Source organism: Protopterus annectens, chromosome 10.part0, assembly GCF_019279795.1.
Source record: "Protopterus annectens isolate FY-2018-M chromosome 10.part0, PAN1.0, whole genome shotgun sequence".
NCBI lineage: Eukaryota > Metazoa > Chordata > Ceratodontiformes > Protopteridae > Protopterus > Protopterus annectens.
In genome coordinates, this window is record NC_056744.1 from 1,785,497,832 (window position 1) to 1,785,519,547 (window position 21,716).

The 21,716-nt window shown below is 37.3% G+C and overlaps 1 protein-coding gene across 1 annotated transcript in view; it reads left to right on the forward strand.

Moving 5' to 3' along the window:
• Positions 1-1,876: 1,876 nt before the first annotated feature.
• The window catches only part of LOC122814022 (eosinophil peroxidase-like), an 80,335-nt gene continuing 60,495 nt past the window's right edge, over positions 1,877-21,716 (forward strand). Inside the window, 2 exon segments of the mRNA XM_044086605.1 lie at positions 1,877-1,924; positions 14,378-14,453. Coding sequence (XP_043942540.1) covers positions 14,381-14,453 — 73 coding nt within the window. The 5' untranslated portion in view covers positions 1,877-1,924; positions 14,378-14,380.

Below are 21,716 nucleotides of genomic sequence, written 5' to 3' on the forward strand. Positions count from 1 at the left end.
AAGAGTGTGTGGTCTAATATAATTTTTTTTTTTTTTGCATTTGTTAGCTGCAAAAGTCTGTCTGGGAAAAATTCCCTTTTCAGTGGACAGTCAGGTGAGGTAAATTTCACAAATGTAAAATATAAGGGTACAAAAGCACTTTTGTTTATGTAGAGGTCATACAAAAGCATCATTCTTTTTTATGACTCCTAACTATTCTAGATGAAGCAAAAAATAAACAAAGTGTTGTGCTAAACAACTGCCCGAAAAATTAGAATATGGATTTCACATGATGCCTTTTACTGAACTGAATGTGATTTCTAGAAAGAGATACCCAAAACCATTTGATTACATAAATCCTTCATCCCGGGATTATTTTAAGAAAAAGGGTCAGGTAATCTGAAAAACACAAGCTTCAACTACAAAGTCCATGTTGGTCCAATAAAAAGGCAATAAATCATCTATGTGCTTCTAGAGTTTCTTGAAAAAGCTATGACTTATATGGGCTTAAGTATGTACCCAGAATATTCAAAGTTAAAATGAATAGTGTGACTTAATTTTGTTTCTAGGTTTCAGCTCTTGTAATGAGGATAGTTGGATTATAAAACTGTGAGAGTGGACTGTAACACAAATGAGCCTTATCCATTCTTTTACTAAACTTAGACGTCCTTTTGTGGAAACTGTTTTCTCAAGTGATATTTCATATACTGTTGCTGTTTTTGACTACTTCTGTTTCCTTCACAGCTGGAGGTAACAATTTTAGAATGGTGGAATATCCTTCATGCCCCATTCCAGTTACCCAGTTCTAGAGCCAGGTGCAAATGCACTGTTACACCCCATAATCATAAAGCCTATATATATATATATATATATATATATATATATATATATATATATAACATAGATATATATATATATATCACAGCAGCTGCAGCGGTTAATGCTGTCGACTCACAGCAAGAGGTTCTCCGGTTCGATTCTCGGCTGGAGTACCTTCTGTGTGGAGTTTGCATGTTCTCCCTGCGTTCACATGGGTTTCCTCTGGGTACTCCAGTTTCCTCCCACATTCTAAAGACATGCTTCTGGAGCATTTCTCCCCGGGCCTCTGCTGAAAACAGGATCTGTGGAACCTAGTCAGACTTTCCCAGTCAACAAATGTTAAATAAATAAAAAGAAATAGATAAAAAGAATATAACTTGATTCAATATCTCAAAAAACATTTGCTGGAAAGTGTTTCATAGAGTTAATGAAATTCCACTAGGTAACACTATATCCATAAAGAACCCTTTTCAAATTTTGTGTCACTTTCTTTCTTTGAATTTGTTTACTGGGATACACCACTAATCCAAGAGAGCCTATTTCAGGCCATCAAATCCAAAACAGCAAACTAATACAGTAATTTGCAATGATGAGAAAACAGTGTGGTGCAAGCAGAAGATGAAAATGTTAAGATATATAAAACAGTGATGTAATATAACCTGGTAAAAACAATAATAGACATCATAATCTATATTATAAAAGACTGCAATCATGAAAGTAATAAAGAATCTGGAAGTAAATAGCAGAGTGGAACATAGATGAAGCAGAGGTGTTTAAGTCATGTTATATTGGAGAAGCTGTGTTAGTCTGATTCTTTTATGAGATGTGTTTTAAAGTTTTTCAAAAATCTTTTTATGAAATTTTTGCTGGTCTTCCTTATGTTTAAGACTTGCATTCTGTCACGTTTATCATTTTATTTCCTGTTGTCTTTCCTGTTCATTATTTTACATGTGTATTTTCCAGTCATGCCACTATACCCACCTGTCACAGGTAAATTACATGTGATCAAAAGATGGGAGGGGCATTCAAAAAAAAAAAAAAGAGGGTATGCTTTGCCAGCTTTCACCTATATATAAGGGAAAGTTAAACAGAGGCAACATCACTGACTCAGAGCCATAACCTTAAGGTAAGGACCTGAATTTCACTGCTCTTTCCTCATTACTTTTTGTTTTATTATAGTTTGTTGGGTGTGATCTGCTTTCTTGACAGTAAACTTCCTTGTCAGGTTAATAACTATTAATATACAACAGTCTGGTTCTCAGAAGTATGTTGCACATGTTCATTTCTTAGAAAGTTACTGACCATCATTTTCGAGATATTTAACGTATAGGGAAACTCTGCAGTTATATAATAAATTTATTTCTGTAAAAGTAATGGAACATAGCAGGAGCTGATCTGCAAGGGATTTATCTGCACAACATGTATAGTTACAAGGTAAGGTAGTGCTTCAGGATAAGAGAAATGGGTATATTTCTCAGTAACGCATTATTACATTCCCTTATCACAGTTGCCAAACTGTCTCTGATGTAATTTATCATTAACATGTGTCTTGAACTGGGACAATGATGTCAAACATAACGAGACTTGCTCTGTTCTCCTTTTTTCTTTACTTTCCTTCTTCCCTATTTTTTCTCTCTCTACACTCCTTTCAGCTTTTCTTTACCTCTCATTACACTTCAGCATTCCTCTTATAAAATTTATGCATTCATTTTTTGTATTGTAATGTTCTTTGTGAAGCACCTTACATAGGTTGTAGTTTATGTATTTTTGGTTCTCAGATTGTAATATGCAATCTCCTGATTAAAAAAAAAAAAAAATTTTTCATTTACTAGTTGTTTACTGTTAGTTTTATACTTGTTATTACTTCTTTTGTAACACCTTCTGAAACCATGTAATACTCATTGGAGCTTTTCTCCCCGGGCCTCTACTGAAAATGGACATATATCCAGATAGACTAGCCCGATCAACAAATGTAAAATAAAAAAATAAAATAAAAATACCCAGCCATATCATCATGCTGTGCTCACACTGACCAATCAGAGCTCATCATCCTTCCTTGCTACCGTACAATCATATCTGACTTTGTTTTGACTCTGCTTTATTATTATTTTCTTTTATTTCACACTTCATGGTTATTAAGGACACTGAATAGTGCACCCTTTCATGGTGTCTTAGATCTACATTTTGTATTATTCTAGTGTTAATGAACAGTTCACTATCGGGGGGGGGGGTTGTTCCCAACTACAGAAGTGAGCACACACCTGATAGTGGACCGTGTACTCATATTTGACTGACAATGCTTGTGCTGTGGACAGACCTTTTTTTCATTTAAAATATTAGGCATGGCAAAGATTATCACATATCACAGTGTATGAGCAGCATTGTACAGTTTAACACAAAAAGGATAGTTTACCATTTATGGTACACAAGGTAAGACTCAGCAGGTAATAATTATGTTTGCAAAAGGGTAGTCAGGATCCCGGAGAAGATTAAGACATTTGCTTTGAGCTGCAGACTGGACAAATGCAGACTAAGGCAATATGAGCATTAAGGACTCCCTCGAATAAAAACCCATTCACAGCATCCTAGTTCCATATTTTGAATTATTCTAGTATGAATGAACATTTCACTGTTGGGGAGGGCTGTTCCCAATTGCAGGAGTTAGCACAGACCTGATACCAGAATGTATACTTATTTTAGATTGATAATTCTTGAGATATGTGCAGTCTGTTTTCATTTAAAATATCAGGCATGGCAAATGTTATCAGACATTACACCATAACAGCAGTATTTTGTAGTTCAACATAAAAGGATGGTTTACCTTTTAGGGCATTATATTTTTAAGCAGGTAAGACTGATCAGGCATATGAGATGGTTTAACTTTTAGGGCATTATACTTTTAAGCAGGTTAAGACTGATCAGGCATACAGGATGGTTTACCTTTGAAGGCATTATATTTTTAAGCAGGTAAGTCTGATCAGGCGTACAGGATGGTTTATCTTTTAGGGCATTATATTTTTAAGCAGGTTAAGACTGATCAGGCATACAGGATGGTTTACCTTTGAAGGCATTATATTTTTAAGCAGGTAAGACTGATCAGGCATACAGGATGGTTTACCTTTGAAGGCATTATATTTTTAAGCAGGTAAGACTTATCAGACGTATGGGATGGTTTACCTTTTAGGGCATTATATTTTTAAGCAGGGTAAGACTGATCAGACATATGGGATGGTTTAACTTTTAGGGCATTATATTTTTTAAGCAGGGTTATACTGATCAGGCGTACAGGATGGTTTACCTTTTAGGGCATTATATTTTTAAGCAGAGTAAGACTGATCAGACATGCAGGATGGTTTACCTTTTAAGGCATTATATTTTTAAGCAGGTTAAGACTGATCAGACGTGCAAGATGGTTTACCTTTTAGGGCATTATATTTTTAAGCAGGCTAAGACTGATCAGACGTGCAGGATGGTTTACCTTTTAGGGCATTATATTTTTAAGCAGGTAAGACTGATCAGACGTGCAGGATGGTTTACCTTTTAGGTCATTATATTTTTAAGCAGGTTAAGACTGATCAGGTGTACAGGATGGTTTACCTTTTAAGGCATTATATTTATAAGCAGATAAGACTGATCAGACATATGGGATGGTTTACCTTTTAGGGCATTATATTTTTAAGCAGGGTAAGACTGATCAGATGTATGGGATGGTTTAACTTTTAGGGCATTATATTTTTAAGCAGGGTTAGACTGATCAGACGTGCAGGATGGTTTACCTTTTAGGGCATTATATTTTTTAAGCAGGGTTAGACTGATCAGACGTATGGGATGGCTTACCTTTTAGGGCATTATATTTTTAAGCAGGTTAAGACTGATCAGACGTATGGGATGGCTTACCTTTTAGGGCATTATATTTTTAAGCAGGGTAAGACTGATCAGACGTATGGGATGGTTTAACTTTTAAGGCATTATATTTTTAAGCAGGTTAAGACTGATCAGGCGTACAGGATGGTTTACCTTTTAAGGCATTATATTTATAAGCAGATAAGACTGATCAGACATATGGGATGGTTTACCTTTTAGGTCATTATATTTTTAAGCAGGGTTAGACTGATCAGGCGTACAGGATGGTTTACCTTTTAAGGCATTATATTTTTAAGCAGGTAAGACTGATCAGACGTATGGGATGGCTTACCTTTTAGGGCATTATATTTTTAAGCAGGGTAAGACTGATCAGACATATGGGATGGTTTAACTTTTAGGGCATTATATTTTTAAGCAGGGTTAGACTGATCAGGCATACAGGATGGTTTACCTTTTAAGGCATTATAGTTTTAAGCAGGTTAGACTGATCAGACATATGGGATGGTTTACCTTTTAGGGCATTATATTTTTAAGCAGGTAAGACTGATCAGACGTATGGGATGGTTTAACTTTTAGGGCATTATATTTTTAAGCAGGGTTAGACTGATCAGGCGTACAGGATGGTTTACCTTTTAGGGCATTATATTTTTAAGCAGGGTAAGACTGATCAGACATATGGGATGGTTTACCATTTAGGGCATTATATTTTTAAGCAGGGTAAGACTGATCAGACATATGGGATGGTTTACCTTTTAGGGCATTATATTTATAAGCAGGTAAGACTGATCAGACATATGGGATGGCGTACCTTTTAAGGCATTATATTTTTAAGCAGGGTAAGACTGATCAGACGTACATACACTTTCAATAGATGATCAAAAGCTTTGAGAAATTTAAAAGATTTGCTTTAAGACCAAAAGGCAAAGGAGGACACAGAGAATCAAACTCAGGTCTGTATGTTATAGTTTTGTATCAAACTCAGGTCTGTATGTTATAGTTTTGTATCAAACTCAGGTCTGTATGTTATAGTTTTGTATAGCAGTTCATGGTATCAGCCTGTCAAATAATGACATTTCAGTAGCAGCTGCACCATGCTGTCACACAGAAACAAATGTTATTCACTTCTTCGGAGATTTTCATGACAAAAGGAATTACAGCATAAAGAATTTTGAATCAAGGTACCTGTTACTCACAGGTATTAATGATTTTTTTAGGAAAGTAGTACAAATATGATTTAGCTTTTCTGATAGAAACACAAAATTAAAGGCTATAGTTTCAGAAAATGTTATTAAGCTGCTGGTTTAAGAATGTAATTTTAAATGCCAGTTGAACAAAAGTGCAGGAATGTTGATCCTTTGAAAAAGCAGGCTAGAACTCCTTTCCTGTATATTCATGTCCTGTTTCATGACTGTGTAAAATTCATGTCGTTTAAATATTATCTGAAATATTATAAAATAATATCTTCAAGAGCTGTGAGATAGGAAGCATATATGCACACATATAGATATAGATAGATATAAATATAGAACTATAGAAAGATATATGTGTGTGTGTGTGTGTGTGTGTGTATGTGTATAGAGTGCATATATATATATATATATATATATATATATATATATATATGTGTGTGTGTGTGTGTGTGTGTGTGTGTGTGTCTCTGTGTATGTATATATCATTAACCATATTTGTGCTAATCCTAAAAAGACCCTTAAATATCATCTGATGTCCTTTAGTAATTGGTAAATTGTAAATTTTATGCATAAACAATGTATGAAAAAATGTGTTTGATTATATCTCACATGATTTAAAGGCTTGATATGCTCTAAGGGTATAGGTGTTTAATCCATTGTATCTGATTCTTCTATCATGTACGAAAGGGGAGGAGTTGTATGTTTACTTTTTTATTTTGCACAGTCCACTAAGGCCTTGTATGGTCAATATACCTTCATATGCACTCGCTTTATCAGATACTTCCAGTCAGTTTTGTTTCAGGGTAGAAATTCAGCAGCTTTGTATTTTGTTGGTCACTTTTTATGTTTTTATCCAACCACTGAAGTTTCATTTATTTTATCCTTTATATGTTCCACACTGTTCTTTCATTCTCACCTAGCTAAAAATATGTGATTCATTTATTCTGTTTTTTTTTTCCTATTGCATGTACTATACAGCATGCATAAAAGCAGAAAAATCACTATACAAAACATAGTATTTTAGTTTTTTTAATTATGCTGGATGAATTACTGTACAGTAGTATTAATAATACAGCCTTATAAACTTTTTATCAACTTAAAACTTTTGTTTTAATTATTATGCTGGTTTCATTACATAAACAGCCACCTAAAGACCACCAGCAAATAGTTGTATATGCCTATCTAATTCATCCCTGTGAATGCAATAGTAATCAGAAACATACATTTACAATCAAAATGTGTAGCTGCCATCAAATGGCATCTACTTTTAATGTGACTATCTATACAAACACAAACACACAGACAAAGGTCACAGACCTACAATTACACACACACACACACACATATATGTATATATATATATATATATATATATATATATATATATATATATATATATATATATATATATATATATATACAGTATGTGTGTGTGTGTGTGTGTGTGTGTGTATATATATATATAAATATATATATACATTTTCTATTTTCTTTTTAAACAAACTGTCAGACTGGGTATTTGTCACATTTGCTAATCTCACTGATGTCCATCCCAAGCTAGGATAATGTGCACATTTGACATTTTGTATTTATTTACTTATTTAGTTGAACATTTATTTATTAAATGGGTATAATAGTTGGCCTGAAGACCTTTGTCAGCCATGATCTAGCCATAGGCATTAGATAACAGTATGGTACATTTAAAAAATCCATTATAAAAGTATTACAAAAAGTAAGAATATAACAATTATTATAATCATGCAATATATGGTGCTATATGTAATTCTTTAGATATTGTTTGTGTATATGAGTATATGATAAGTACACTCTATATGTCAGTAATAGGATGCAAAAATAATGTCAGAAGAAGATCACTGAGAGACGTAAGAAGCACTTAATTCTTCCTATGATATGTTGAGGAACATGCAGCTTTTCTATTATGTCTGTTAAATGTTCTTTCCTCAAAATTTTTCTTGACATACATAATTAAAAAGAATTTGGGGAATTTTGTTTTGGATCAACTGCCGTAATTAAATTCCTGTTTTGAATACAGCACATGAAAAAGATAGTAAAATTGGTTGCAGGCTGATATCTTTTAGTGTATTAAGATAACCATTCCCAAAGATGTGGTTATAAGGTTTAAAAGGTTTGCTGCAGAAATATAATACAAGTAGGAGAGCAAGATTTAAGCAAAAAAAAAATGTTTTCAGTGATGAAACAAAAAACAAACCTCAGTGTGTTATAATTAATTGCACGTTGGAAGCCTGAAATAGAATATCCCTAAAACACCAAAACCTAAACTACTTACAAAATCAATTTGGGAAGCATGGATGGGCTCAAAAAGGGCCCTGGCATCATTATCCTAGTATTCACTTATGAACTATAAGTAACAGAAACCCGTATGATACCCACATTTACAAACTTGATTAAAAGGCTTACAAACTACAGACTGTCAGACTTTATCAGACAGACATCACAAATGGATGTGATGACGTCCTTGCCTTCACTAAGATTTTACTCTGAGAGGCTTGCGATGTTGAAATAGGACTGTTATACAATGACAGGCTTTTAATATTCCAAAAGAGGCACGCTGACTAGTCAGCCCAACCAGCGTACCCATTGTAAATCCGAGCATATACCCATTAACATATGCCATAAAAATCTCACTAAAAAAAATGAATTTACAAAACCAGTCACTTGAAACCAATGAGAGAGATGGGGCAGACAAAAATAAAAGAATATTCAGGTACATTATGAAAAAGTAGAGAAATGAACCTGATTCTCTTTTTATTTCCTCTCTTCCATTTCTCCCACTCTCCCATACCTTTAGTGTCCTGGTATCTTTTTTAATTAAAAAAAAAAGCAAGGGAGATCTTCCTTTCTCCATTGCTTCCAATACACAGCACTAATGTACTGTGTAAACGTGGGAACACAAGTCCCACACGCATTGATAGTACATAAAAAAAAGCACCGGGATATCTGAGAAAAGTGGAAGAACACCACAGAGCCTTCAAATGATGACATTATTTAAGAAAAGTAAGTCATTTTCTTCCTAAATAATATCACTGTATAATTGCTTTGCCTTCATGATTAAACCACACCAACCAAGGGTAATTCTTCAATATACCACCCCCACATCATCGGTTATTGCTATATTATCTTGGGGGGCTGCTGTATGCTGAGGCATTGTCAAGTTCAGTGAAAGTATGTTTTGATCACAAGATCCAAACATGATTGGCACTTTCACATTTTAATTCCATGCAGACAAAAAATATTATCCCTTTACTTTGATTTCTCTTCTAGAAAAAGTGCTGATGCACTGCTTTTTAATATTTCTTCTTTCAGGGAATGTCTTTTAAGTAAGTGTTTGTGTCAGAACTCGGAAGTTAAAGAAAATGTTAAACATATCCCGTAATACAGTGCAAGCTGCTACCTGTTAGGGATACTCTGAATATTCATTAGTACATTGTAAATCTGAGCAAGCAGTTACAATTCAGAATAAGGAATCTTGGATTTCATTTAGGAGGGTTATTCCCGTTACTGTCTGTCAAAATGTGACTTCAGATGTACTTTCAGTTTTGTAAAACACTCAGACAAACATTTCAACACAAAGTGACAGAAATGAATGATGCATGTACTTGTATCTTGTTACCTTTTATATGTGAAAAAATAATATATATATATATATAAATATATATATATATATATATATATATATATATATATATGTCTGTGTGTGTGTGTGTGTGTGTGTGTGTGTGTGTGTGTGTGTGTGTGTGTGTGTGTGTGCGTGCGTGTTTAGAAATAGACTATATATATATATATATATATATATATATATATATATATATATATATATATATATTATGGTTAGTATAAGGTACTTAGCATATCAGAGAAGGCAATTGAAATTAGCCTATATTGTAAAAATCTGATAGCAAATTCAAGTCATTGTCAGTGGTTAAAACCAGCTTATGGGATATTGCTCCTTGACAGCTTATTTGGAAAATCTGTTTCTAACTAAAACTGTGTGTTGTTTTTTTTATTTATCTAGAGCAATATACATATTAATGTGTGTGTGTGTGTGTGTGTGTGTGTGTGTGTGTGTGTGTGTGTGTGTGTGTGTGTGTGTGTGTGTGTGTGTGTGCGTGTGTGTGTGTGCATGTGTGTGTGCATGTGTCTGTGTGTGTGTGTGTGTGTGTGTGTGTGTGTGTGTGTGTATTTAAATATATATATATATATATATATATATATATATATATATATATATATATATATATATATATATATATATATATTTATATTTTTTAATGCATGCATGATGATAATACCTGGTTTACTTTGTCAAACATATGCCCATATGAACTGACTGAGCACTGTGAAATGCTGGTGAATAGTAGTGAACCTATATTGCTAAAATGTGTTCTTTCAGCTAGATGTAGAAAGCTATAAAAACCCCCACTTGAGCATATATTATCTGTCTGTTTATCATATTACTTATACATAAGTGCTTTCAGTCTTGCTCAAATTTTCAGTGTCATTATTGTGACTTATTCAGGGTTTCTCACCTGCACTCCTGGTCTGAAGTGGTTTACATCAATTGTGTAACTATGGTACAACATGCTAGACACACACCCCAAAATGGCAACCAATCATAATGCACTAATCTCCACCCTCCTAAAGAAATATAGGCTATAATAAGAATTGGTCTGTGCATCCTAGATGCATACCTGAACAATGCAACTCATTATGATGAAAATTCCTTATTTTCAGTCTTAATTCTAGTGTCCACAGTATTCCACACTGAAAGAGTGTGGCACACCATCATTGTTAAGATTTTTGAATAACTAGCCACTGAAAATAATACTGAACAGTACTGCATTATATTAATTCATCAAAATAACTACCTTTACATATGAGGAAACAGTTTATAACCATGATGTGAGTTTCCTAGTTGAAGAAGTCAGCAAATGTTCCACATTTTGTTCATTTGTTCTATATAGTTAGAGGCAGAGTTGCACATTTTAAAGATGGATGGTTGAGATATGCCAAGATGGAAACATTGGACTTAATTAAGGAAAATACCTCTAAACTGCCCTTGATTTTGTATCCTGTCTATACATCTCAACTTCTTTGCTCAAGAAATTGAGACAAAGCCAAAAATAATCTGAAGACTTCTTCTTCTTCTTTTGGCTTTTCCTGATTAAGGGTCGCCACAGAGGATCACTCTCTGCTCACAATTGGCAGTGGAGTTTTACAGTGTTGAGTTGCCAGCCCAGCGCCCAACCTTCCACAGAAGGCACACACTCACACCTAGGGCCAATTTAGTGTGTCCAATCCACCTACAGCATGTCTTTGGGATGTGGGAGGAAACTGGAGCACGTGGAGGAAACCCATGCAACCACAGGGAGGACATGCAGACTCTGCACAGAAGGCACCTCAGCCAAGGATTGAACCAGAGAACTTTTGCTGTGAGGTGGCAACGCTAACCGCTGCATCACCGTGGCCACCCCAAAAATAATATGAAGACTAAGGCCCAAAATCAGGGAAAATGTTTAAATATTGATCTAATTCACTTACAAAGTTAACAGAATATCAAATTTTGTACAAATATGCATATTCTGAACAATGAGAAGTATAAACCTCTAATGTCAGACATTAGTGGTTGACTGTAATCCTCTGTGATTTACCAGAAAATCAAAAGTTTTATGAGAGACAGATCAAAAATATGAGCCAAAATCGTGGACAGCCTACAAAATTTCTAGGAAGTTGTGATTTATGGGGACCCTATATGTACTTGTCAATTAATTACTGAGGACTACAGTCAGTCAGTTATGATCGATATTAGAGCTTCACACTTCTTATTGTGCAGAAAATGCAGGCTGATACACAACTTGTTGTTCTATTAACCTTTTAAATTATATGAAAAGATTGAGGAAAAAATGTGATTAACTTACCATCTGTGTCTAATTTTGTAGCGCCCCAGAATAAAACTATTTCCTCCATTAATGTTCCATGTTACTTTCCATTTATGAAACAGGTTTAGCTGATCCATCACCTTGTCTGTAAATAAGTGCCTTCCAACATCTTTCTCATGCCCCATCAGCCAGTGATGGCCCCTTTTCCCCCTCCCTGTCCTTCCATTTGGACTCAGCTCTACACACCTGAACTCATGCCGTAATATGTATCCTGATGATCCCCTCACAAATCATATCTGTCATTCAAATTAAGTTCTGTTTTATAACCTCTCACCCAAATCTTAGTCATGTATTAATTTATCATCTTTTTACTTGTCCTTTGTATATCTTATCTCAGTGATAAATGAAATCAAACTAGGCTTTCGAAATTAAATGCTGTGCAGTCCTGTATTTCTTTATTTTATATCCAGCTTCGAATGAACTGGACACATCAGAATTTTCTAAAAGAAAGTGATTTTCCAATTAACATAAACGTCACTTGCATAGATTCACAGCCTATGTCTGAAATGTTGAGATTTTTATCTTTTGATGCCTGGAGGTATGTAATCTATGCTGTATGAAATGCCATCAGTTAAGCAAATCATCTGATGGGTAGATATTTTTTCAACTTAAAAGAAAGGAACTTCATATCCTAAGGGTAAAAAAAGATCGGTCCTGTTTAATGACAAACTTTATTTGCTTATATTTGGCAACTGCAGTAATTCAAAATGTTCTATTTTCAGGTAAAACCCTTGACTTAATACAGCATTAACATTATGCTAGACGTGTAATGAAATACACATCACAGATTTTATCTCTGATATCTCATGTGATTCTGAACATCTCTAAACTTTTTGTTTTTAATCTGGCAAAAAGCCACAAAGTCAGATAAGTGCATTTCATAGCATGCAGTATACTTGCTAACATGCATACACCTAAAACAAAAACTTTTGGATATTGCAGGTTGCATTTATTTAGTGAGGCACTTAATGCACAGCATGTTAGATGCACATTGTGTGTAGCAATGGCATAGCTGATAATTAAAAACTGTGTTGGTAGCAGCTATAGAAATATCTTCCACTGCTATTGACAGGAAGTACTCGTCAATGTGTAAACTGAGCTACAGAAAGTCATAAACTGAACTCATTGTGTTAATTGTGTCCCTCCAGTAGTTAGTAACCTCACTTCGCCATCTGCTTTGTTCCCCGTGAACCTCAGTGGCATTGCTTACTTCTCTGCTACTTCCATACTTGTCACTGTGAAAATCTTTCTCAATGTCTTTAACAGCCCCATCCACTGTTTGGAAGTTATCACACTCTCCACATAACCAGAAGGCACTCACTTCCCCTTAGACTGCAAACGCACATGGTATAGCCAATGTCCCTTCATAAATGAATACCATGAGTCTATGTGCTACCACCAAGTACCATGTTACTCTAGCTGTACCTTTAAAAGATGTGTGATTGCCCCTGTATAATTATTAATGGTGCTAGAATCCCACCCTTTTGTGGTTTCTTATATTTAATGACACTGTATCTGCTTAGTTATCCTTCATCGTATCATGTGTGATGATAACATCCTTCCACTCTAGCTTACACAATACATAATACCCAGTGGTACATTCCATACCACACACACACACACACACACACACACACACACACACACACATACACACACACACACACACACACACACACACACACACACACACACACACACACACACACACACACACACACAGGCACAAACACACACACACACACATGCACACACATACACACACACACACACACACACACGGGCACAAACACACACGGGCACAAACACACACATGCACACACACACACACACACACACAGGCACACACACACACACACACACACACACACACACACACACACACACACACACACACACACAGGGGCACACACAGGCACACACACACACACACACACACACACACACAGGCACATACAAGCACACATGCACACACGCACATGGGCACACATATACATATGGGCACACATACACACACACACACACACACACACACACACACACACACACACAGGCACAAACACACACTTACACACTCCATCTAGAACTGCAGTCCTCATTATATATAGCAAAATAACAATGGCAACATAATTACCTTGCACTGTACAAGAAGGTATTGTACTCTCTTATAAAGATAAGTACAAATTTCCTACCACCTGACACATATATGCAGGATGTCAACTTTAAGCACACATTTCTTATAGCTAAGATGGCTGATAACCTTCAGATGTAAACAAAATCAGTTAATGAAATCATAGTAGTAGTGGTGGGATTCAAACCAGCATCTCCTGATTATCAAATACTCAGCCTAGTAATGTGAGTTAGAATCAAGAATCTGAGGATTACCTGTTTAATAAATGCTAGCGGTATGAGTATATGTGTGCGTGGATATATATATCTAGATAGACAGACAGACAGATACAAATTTTGGCATTATAAACTTCACAGTACAGATGTGCCTTTGAGCAGAAGACGCTGACATTCCCAAATGTTTTCTTTCCTTTACAGAAGATGCCATTTCAGGTTCCGCTGTTGCTGCTTGTCCTGCAGGGCCTGGCCCAAAGCTCTGCGACCTTAGCTGAAAGTAAGTATGCAAATTATTTCAACTGTATGAATGAGAACAAATCAGGTATGTAACAAGAAGTGCATTACGAGAAAAAAGCACTGCCTCATGAACAACAACGGTGACAAGGAATGAGAAACAATCGGAGCTAGTCGTATTGGTGATGACATAAGGTGAACTGAGTGCATCATAAAATGCTTATTTCTTTGAGAAAGAGAAGCAGAAATGTTAGCTTTCACATCTCAGGTGTCATGGCAGTAAGTACTGCAGTGTCAGATGGCAGCACCCCCCCCCATATGCAACTTTGATATATTAGCAGTCACTGTTGTTATGAGCCTGTTTCATTATCTATCTATGCATCTTAGGTTCATAGGTTCATAGGTTGGTACTAGGCTATCGGCCCTAGGGCCTATGCAAGCCTGGCCATAACAATTCCCTGGATATTTCTTCCCACAATATTTACTTCTCCAGGCCCCTGTCTAACAGGGCGACTGACATGATCCCCGGGGTGAATTTCCTATCTCCCATCCAATCATCAAGGTTCCTTTTGAAGAGGGCCAAAGAGGCGCTCTGCTTGACATGTATGGGCAGTCTATTCCAGAGTATGGGGAGTCTCTGGGTCAGGAACCTATCCCTCCAGCATGTTTTGTTCATTGTGATGACAAGGTTTGGATCCCTGGAGCGTGTGGCTCTGAGGGATTGGGATTTCTTTAAGTGGAGCATGTCCAGCAGCTCAGGGTTTGACATGCCCTTGTATGTTAAGCAGAGATCGCCTCTGAGTAGACGATATGCCACAGAGTGTAGCTGGAGTTTTTTTTAGATGGGCAGTATATGGCATCTGCTTTAGGCCTGTGATTCTTTTAGTGAGGTATTTCTGTGTCCTTTCAAGCTGTTGCAGATGTCTTGTGAGGTACATACCAAACGGGGCATTATACTCTATAATGGGTCTAATGAGGGATGAGTACAGTGGGACAATGACCTCCTTTTTTCTGGATGAAAAGCCTTTAGTGATGAGGTGTGCCACATAGAAGGATTTCCTGACTGTTGTGGCAATGTGGTTATCGAAAGTGAGACCACTGTCCACCTGTGTCCCTAAGTCTCTCATCACACTTTCGATGTTTAGTGTCCTGCCACCTATGTGGTAATTCATGGGTACATGGTTTTTCCGAAGGGATAACTATACATTTCTTGGCATTAAGCTTGAGCCCATGGCTCTGGCACCAGGCATCTGTTTCTGTAAGGCCCTTTTGTAGAATATTCACATCATTTGGGGATTCAATAATGGCTCCCAGTTTGCAGTCATCTGCAAACTTTGTTAGCCAGAGTCCCTTAGTGTTGGCCTGCACTTCAGAGAAGTAGATGCCAAACAAGAGTGGTCCCAGGACTGAACCCTGAGGTACTCCACTTGTCACTTGTCTGGAGCTGGATTTGGAGTTGGCTACTTTTACTGTTTGGATTCTGTCAGTAAGCCAGTTAGCAACCCATCGAGTGACGTAGGGATTTATGCCCAGCTTAGTAAGTTTATCTGTGATTCCAGAGTGGGGGATGGTGTCAAAGGCCTTGGTGAGGTCCAGATAGGCTGTGTGGACTGCCTTACCCTCATCCACAGCTCTGGAGACTGATTCAAAGAAGTCAATCAGATTCAGGAGACAAGATCGGCCCTTCACAAACCCAAACTGGGTGTGGTCTAGTGTTTGAAGGTTAACCACAAACCAAGAAAAAAGCTTGACAGCAAAACCAAGTAAATCCAAATAAGGTTCCAGGCAACGAAAACTCCTCTCATCCGGATCTGAAGAAGTCACTCTACTTTGAATGACGAAAAGCGCTTAATAAAACTGGCTGAGAGGAGTTTTCGTTGCCTGGAACCTTATTTGGATTTACTTAGTGTTTGAAGGTTGCCAATGTCTTTGTTTATAAGTTCCATGATAATGCGTTCCATGCCCTTGCAAATCAGGCTTGTCAGACTGATGGGACAGTAGTTCCCAGGATCCAAGGTGGATCCCCCCTTGTGGAGCGGGATAACTGTAGCTGTGTGCCACTCAGTGGGCATGAAACCTGAGGTGAGGCTATGATTAAACATGACACTTAGGTGAGGTGCCAGTTCATTTTGTAGTTCATGTAGTACACAGCCTGGGATGTCATCTGGTCCCATGGATGCTGTATTCTTAGCTTTGGAGAGTGCAGTTTCTACCTGTGTGGCCATGATTATCAGAATTTGGCAATCTTTTGGTATTGAGATGAGCCCTTTAGGGGGTGAGAGTGGGGTGAAGTTGGCACTAAATAGATCTGCCAGGATATTGGCAATATCCTTGGGATCAGTATATTTAATGACATTCTGTTGTAACTCAGAGCAGATCTGAGCATTGCCATTTAGATTCTTGACATAACTATAGAATGCCTTGTGGTTGTCTTTGGAATCTTTGGCAATTTTATTTTCATAACTAGCTTTTGAGGATTTTATGATGGATATCAGCTTCTTACTGAGGCTGGTAAGGGAGTTTTTTGCATCCTGGGATTTTCCTTTTTTTTTGCAACAGTTTCTTCCTTCTGTTGTATAGTTTGTTTATAGCAGGGGACCACCAGATTGGCTTCCTTTTTTTTGAGAAGAGCATCTTGGTTCTATTTGGGATGGCACGATTCATGCATGAGTGGATGTGCTTGTACAGTGCCTTAGTGTAGGATTCTGCAGTCTAACTTCCAGATCCCATCTGCGTGGGTGTTGTGAAGTTTGTCACTTCTGACTTCAGTAGCTTGAAGTTGGCTTTGGAGAAGTTTTTTAAGGAGGTTTCCTTACTGGGGGGTGGGGGTGGGATGTGGATGTCAAGGGTGATTTGCTTATGGTTAGACATGACCAATGAGGGGGTGACCACCGGTGTGGAGCATCTATCTCCCATGTTGGTAATGACCAGGTCTAGGATATTGGAGCCCCTGGTGGGACAATGGATTAGTTGATCCAGGGCGTTGGAATTTATGAATTCCAAGAACCGTTGGGAAAAGGAGTTGGTACCTGAGTAGTTTTCCCAATTAATGGCAGGGTAGTTGAAATCACCCAGTATTAGAGTGTTTGGTTGTATCTTAATATTTTCCAGTATGTTTAGAAAGGTGTAGTGAGAATCTTGAGGCATGGTTGGGGATCTGTAGCAAGCTACAATTTGGATTGCAGTCTTACCTAGTGTTAGTTGCACCTGGAGAATTTCAGATGCATTGTGTTGGGCAACTAGCCTGGAGGTGTGAATATACTTGGTGAATATGGACACTCCTCCATCTTTAGTGTTTCGGTCCTGGTATTGTGGCCAAAAAGTGTGGTAAGAATTGTAGCCTGGTAGTGCAGGAGTGCTCTCTGGAGCCTTGAACCAGGTCTCAGTTACTGCACAGATATCAATGTTCTCCATTTTTAAGAGTGCCTCGAGAGAGTGCATTTTGAGGTTTAGACTTCTAGCATTGAGTAGCATTACCTTCAGATTTTGCCTACTTCTATTTGTTACGGTGGTGGTTTTATCCTTTGAACCTTGCCTAAAAAAGGCACTATAGGGGTGGCAAGAGCTTTAGCCAGTAACCTGAATCCCAGGGGTGACAGGTGCAGACCATCTCTGGCAAAGCATCGTGGTTTGTCAATCATGTCTTCCCAGGCAGACAAATACTGGATCCCCTTTGAATGACACCAGAAGCTTAGCCAATTGTTGAAGTCAATCATTTTGTCCTTATACTGTGGTATCATTCTTGGCGAAGGCAGGATGCTACTCAGGGCTAGGGTCATATCTGCCTGGGTCACATGATCCAAGAGCTCTTCCATATCTCTTTTCATGTAGTCCAGGGAGGTTTGTCTCATTATCTATCTGTCTATCTATCTATCTATCTATCTATCTATCTATCTATCTATCTATCTATCTATCTATCTATCTATCTATCTATCTATCTATCTATCTATCTATCTATCTATCTATCTATCTATCTATCTATCTATCTATCTATCTATCTATCTATCTATCTATCTATATATCTATCTATCTATCTATCTATCTATCTATCTATCTATCTATCTATCTATCTATCTATCTATCTATCTATCTATCTATCTATCTATCTATCTATCTACCTATCATCTATCTATCTATCTATCTATCTATCTATCTATCTATCTATCTATCTATCTATCTATCTATCTATCTATCTATCTATCTATCTATCTATCTATATATCTATCTATCTATCTATCTAATCTATCTATCTATCTATCTATCTATCTATCTATCTATCTATATATCTATCTATCTATCTATCTATCTATCTATCTATCTATCTATCTATCTATCTATCTATCTATTTATCTATCTGTCTGTGTTTGTTAGCAGGATGTCCGACCGAGTTGCAGCCTATTTTCAGTGGAGGCTGAAGGAGAAAAAAACTCTCTGAAACCAAACAGCCTATTTAAGTTAGTTGACATATCATATAAAATGCACATAACACATTATAACAATTTTAATGTTGACAATGTTCATTTATTAGCTAATATTAGTTATTAATAGTTTTAACTATTTTGTCCCCAGATTTTAATACCGTACCCTAAGGGACACATCTTTGGACCTTTGTCTTCCCTCTGTATCTCCACCTGGAAAAGTAATTTTACATATTAACAATTAATTCAGTATTTGAGAACAAACTGCATGCTAGCAAAGCTATAGTGCATGAAAAGTGGCCATAAGATTACAGTCACAAAATTCCTCCCAAAAGTCACCATTTTGCCATACACTGGCAAACACAAGCTTTTCCATTACATCACTATAATTTCATAGCACAATAGACATTTGTAATGTTGGAGTTACTTTTTATACCAGAAAGGTTTATGGGTACCACCAGATGGATAAAATATGCATTTATTTTACCAGGAAACAATCACTCTAGTACTCTTTTGTAATATGAAGCATCCTGAAAACTATTGTAACTTCACCCATTGTTTTGCATTACCTTATCATAGCATACTGGACTTAGAGACCATCTGGTTTGGGCAATGGGCAGTATTACTGGCCAGGTTAGCTGCAGGTTACATCAAGTAAGCATCCCCCCTTTGTCCAGTTATAAACCCCCTCCACATATATCTCTTGCAAGTACAGTAAGACCTGCAACCATGGATGGACACTTCCTACTATTTCTGTTTCCAGCTTAATGGATTTAGACATCCTGAGGAAATGTAGCAATTGCCATATGTACACTGACAACCATATAATTCTCCAACAGACAAATACAGAATGTGAGAGATGTAGTTACACAATGACACTGGAGGCCAGACTCACACACAGACAAAAAATGCAACAAACAGGTTATCAGTGACTCTCACACACGCATACACACACACACACACACACACACACACACACACACACACACACACACACACACACACACACACACACACACACACACACACACACACACACACAGTCATAGGTGACTCCATTGTGAGACACACTGATGTTCCCCTTACAAGGATGAATAAAGAGAAGGTTACAGTTAGTTACCTATCGTCATAGTCCATTTGGGTGTAAATGACCTGAGACGTACCTCCTTGGACTATATGAAGAGGGATATGATTGAACTCTTAAAATATGTGTCACAGGCAGGTATGATCCTAGCACTGAGCAGCATCCTACCATCTCCAAGGATGATGTCACAATACCAGCAGGTATGAGCCTAGCAGTGAGCAGCATCCTACCATCTCCAAGGATACCACAATATCAACGGGTATGAGCCTAGCACTGAGCAGCAGCCTACCATCTCCAAGGATGATGCCACAATACCAGCTGGTACGAGCCTAGCACTGAGCAGCATTCTACTGACTCCAAGGATGATGCCACAATATGAACAGAAAATTATCAGCTTTAGCAATTGGTTTAGTTACTGGTGTCATTCCAATATTTACCAGCCTGAGAAGGGCATTGTCAACAGGCCATACTGCTTTGCTAGGGATGATATTCACCTGTCAACAATAGGCTTTTGGATATTGGTAAATACATTATCTACCCTTTTAGTGCCTTTTTTAGGCATTGCCAAACAGACAAACCTTCCAACATAAGAAAGGCCACTCAGGACCAGACAAATGTGTTACTGCTCAATGCTAGGTGTCTCGATCAGAAACTGCATTCCCTCGAAGCTCTCCTCACCCTGGAGAATGCTAGCATCTGAGCAGTTACTGAAACATGATTTAAAGCCACTGAAAGCACTCCAGCAGTGCATGGCTATAACTCCCATCATATGTTCTGTTCACCCACTGAACATAAAAGAGTAAAAGGCCTAGGTGTATCTATCTACATAAAGGATAACCTCACCTGAATGCTGGTCAAACAATATGACATGCTTGAGATCCTCCATGTCCAACTAACTGTGGGAAAGATCCATTCCCATATTCTTGTTAGCGACATATCCCCTGCTATAAACCAGGAAACCTGCTCATCATACCTAGAGTTACTTGAACCACTCCCCATCCTACCCAATACCTTACACACGTGTGATTTTAACTATCCCGCCATTAAATGGGAAGCATGCATTACCGCAAACATACAGTCCCAAAGAGTTCTTCACTTTGTGAATTCAAATACCTTGTTGCACTAGTCTGCACTCCCACTAGGGGAACAAATATCCTGGACCTGCTACTCACAAATATGGGAGAGCACTGCACCCTGTCCTCCCTCAATGTGCGATGTCCTCACTTGTAAAATTAGATCACAAAGTGGTTTCCCTGGAAATTAAGGTAAAAGTGACCCCTCATTGAACCCTCAAAATTTGAAGAACTTTTCTAAGGCAAACCTCCTCCTATTAAGTGATGACATAGCTAGTTTCCAAGTTTCCCCACATCCAGAAAACACAGAAGCCTATACAGAGAAGTACATAAGAGACCTGCATGACCACACAAACAACTGTATAGAAATGGCAGTACCAAACCAAAATACGGCCAGATCAAAAGACAAGAAAAGTCACCCTGGTGAACCCTTGGTCTTAGCATGTTGTATAACAAAAGGAAGAAAATCCTGTCGAGAAGTAAGAGTAGCCAACACGGCAATAAGTCCCTCATTAGTATAAACCAATGAATCTGGGAACTGGTCAAGGCTCTGAAAGCAGAGTTTGAGGCAAAATAGCCTCTAAAGCTAAGGATAACCATCTAAAGCTAAGGATAACCATAAGGCATTTTTCAGATTTGCCCGCAATCTGAAGGGCAACACTCAACAATTTGTGGAAGATGGCATCTTCTATACTCAGCCAGAAGATATAGCAAATCTGGTGGCTGATAAA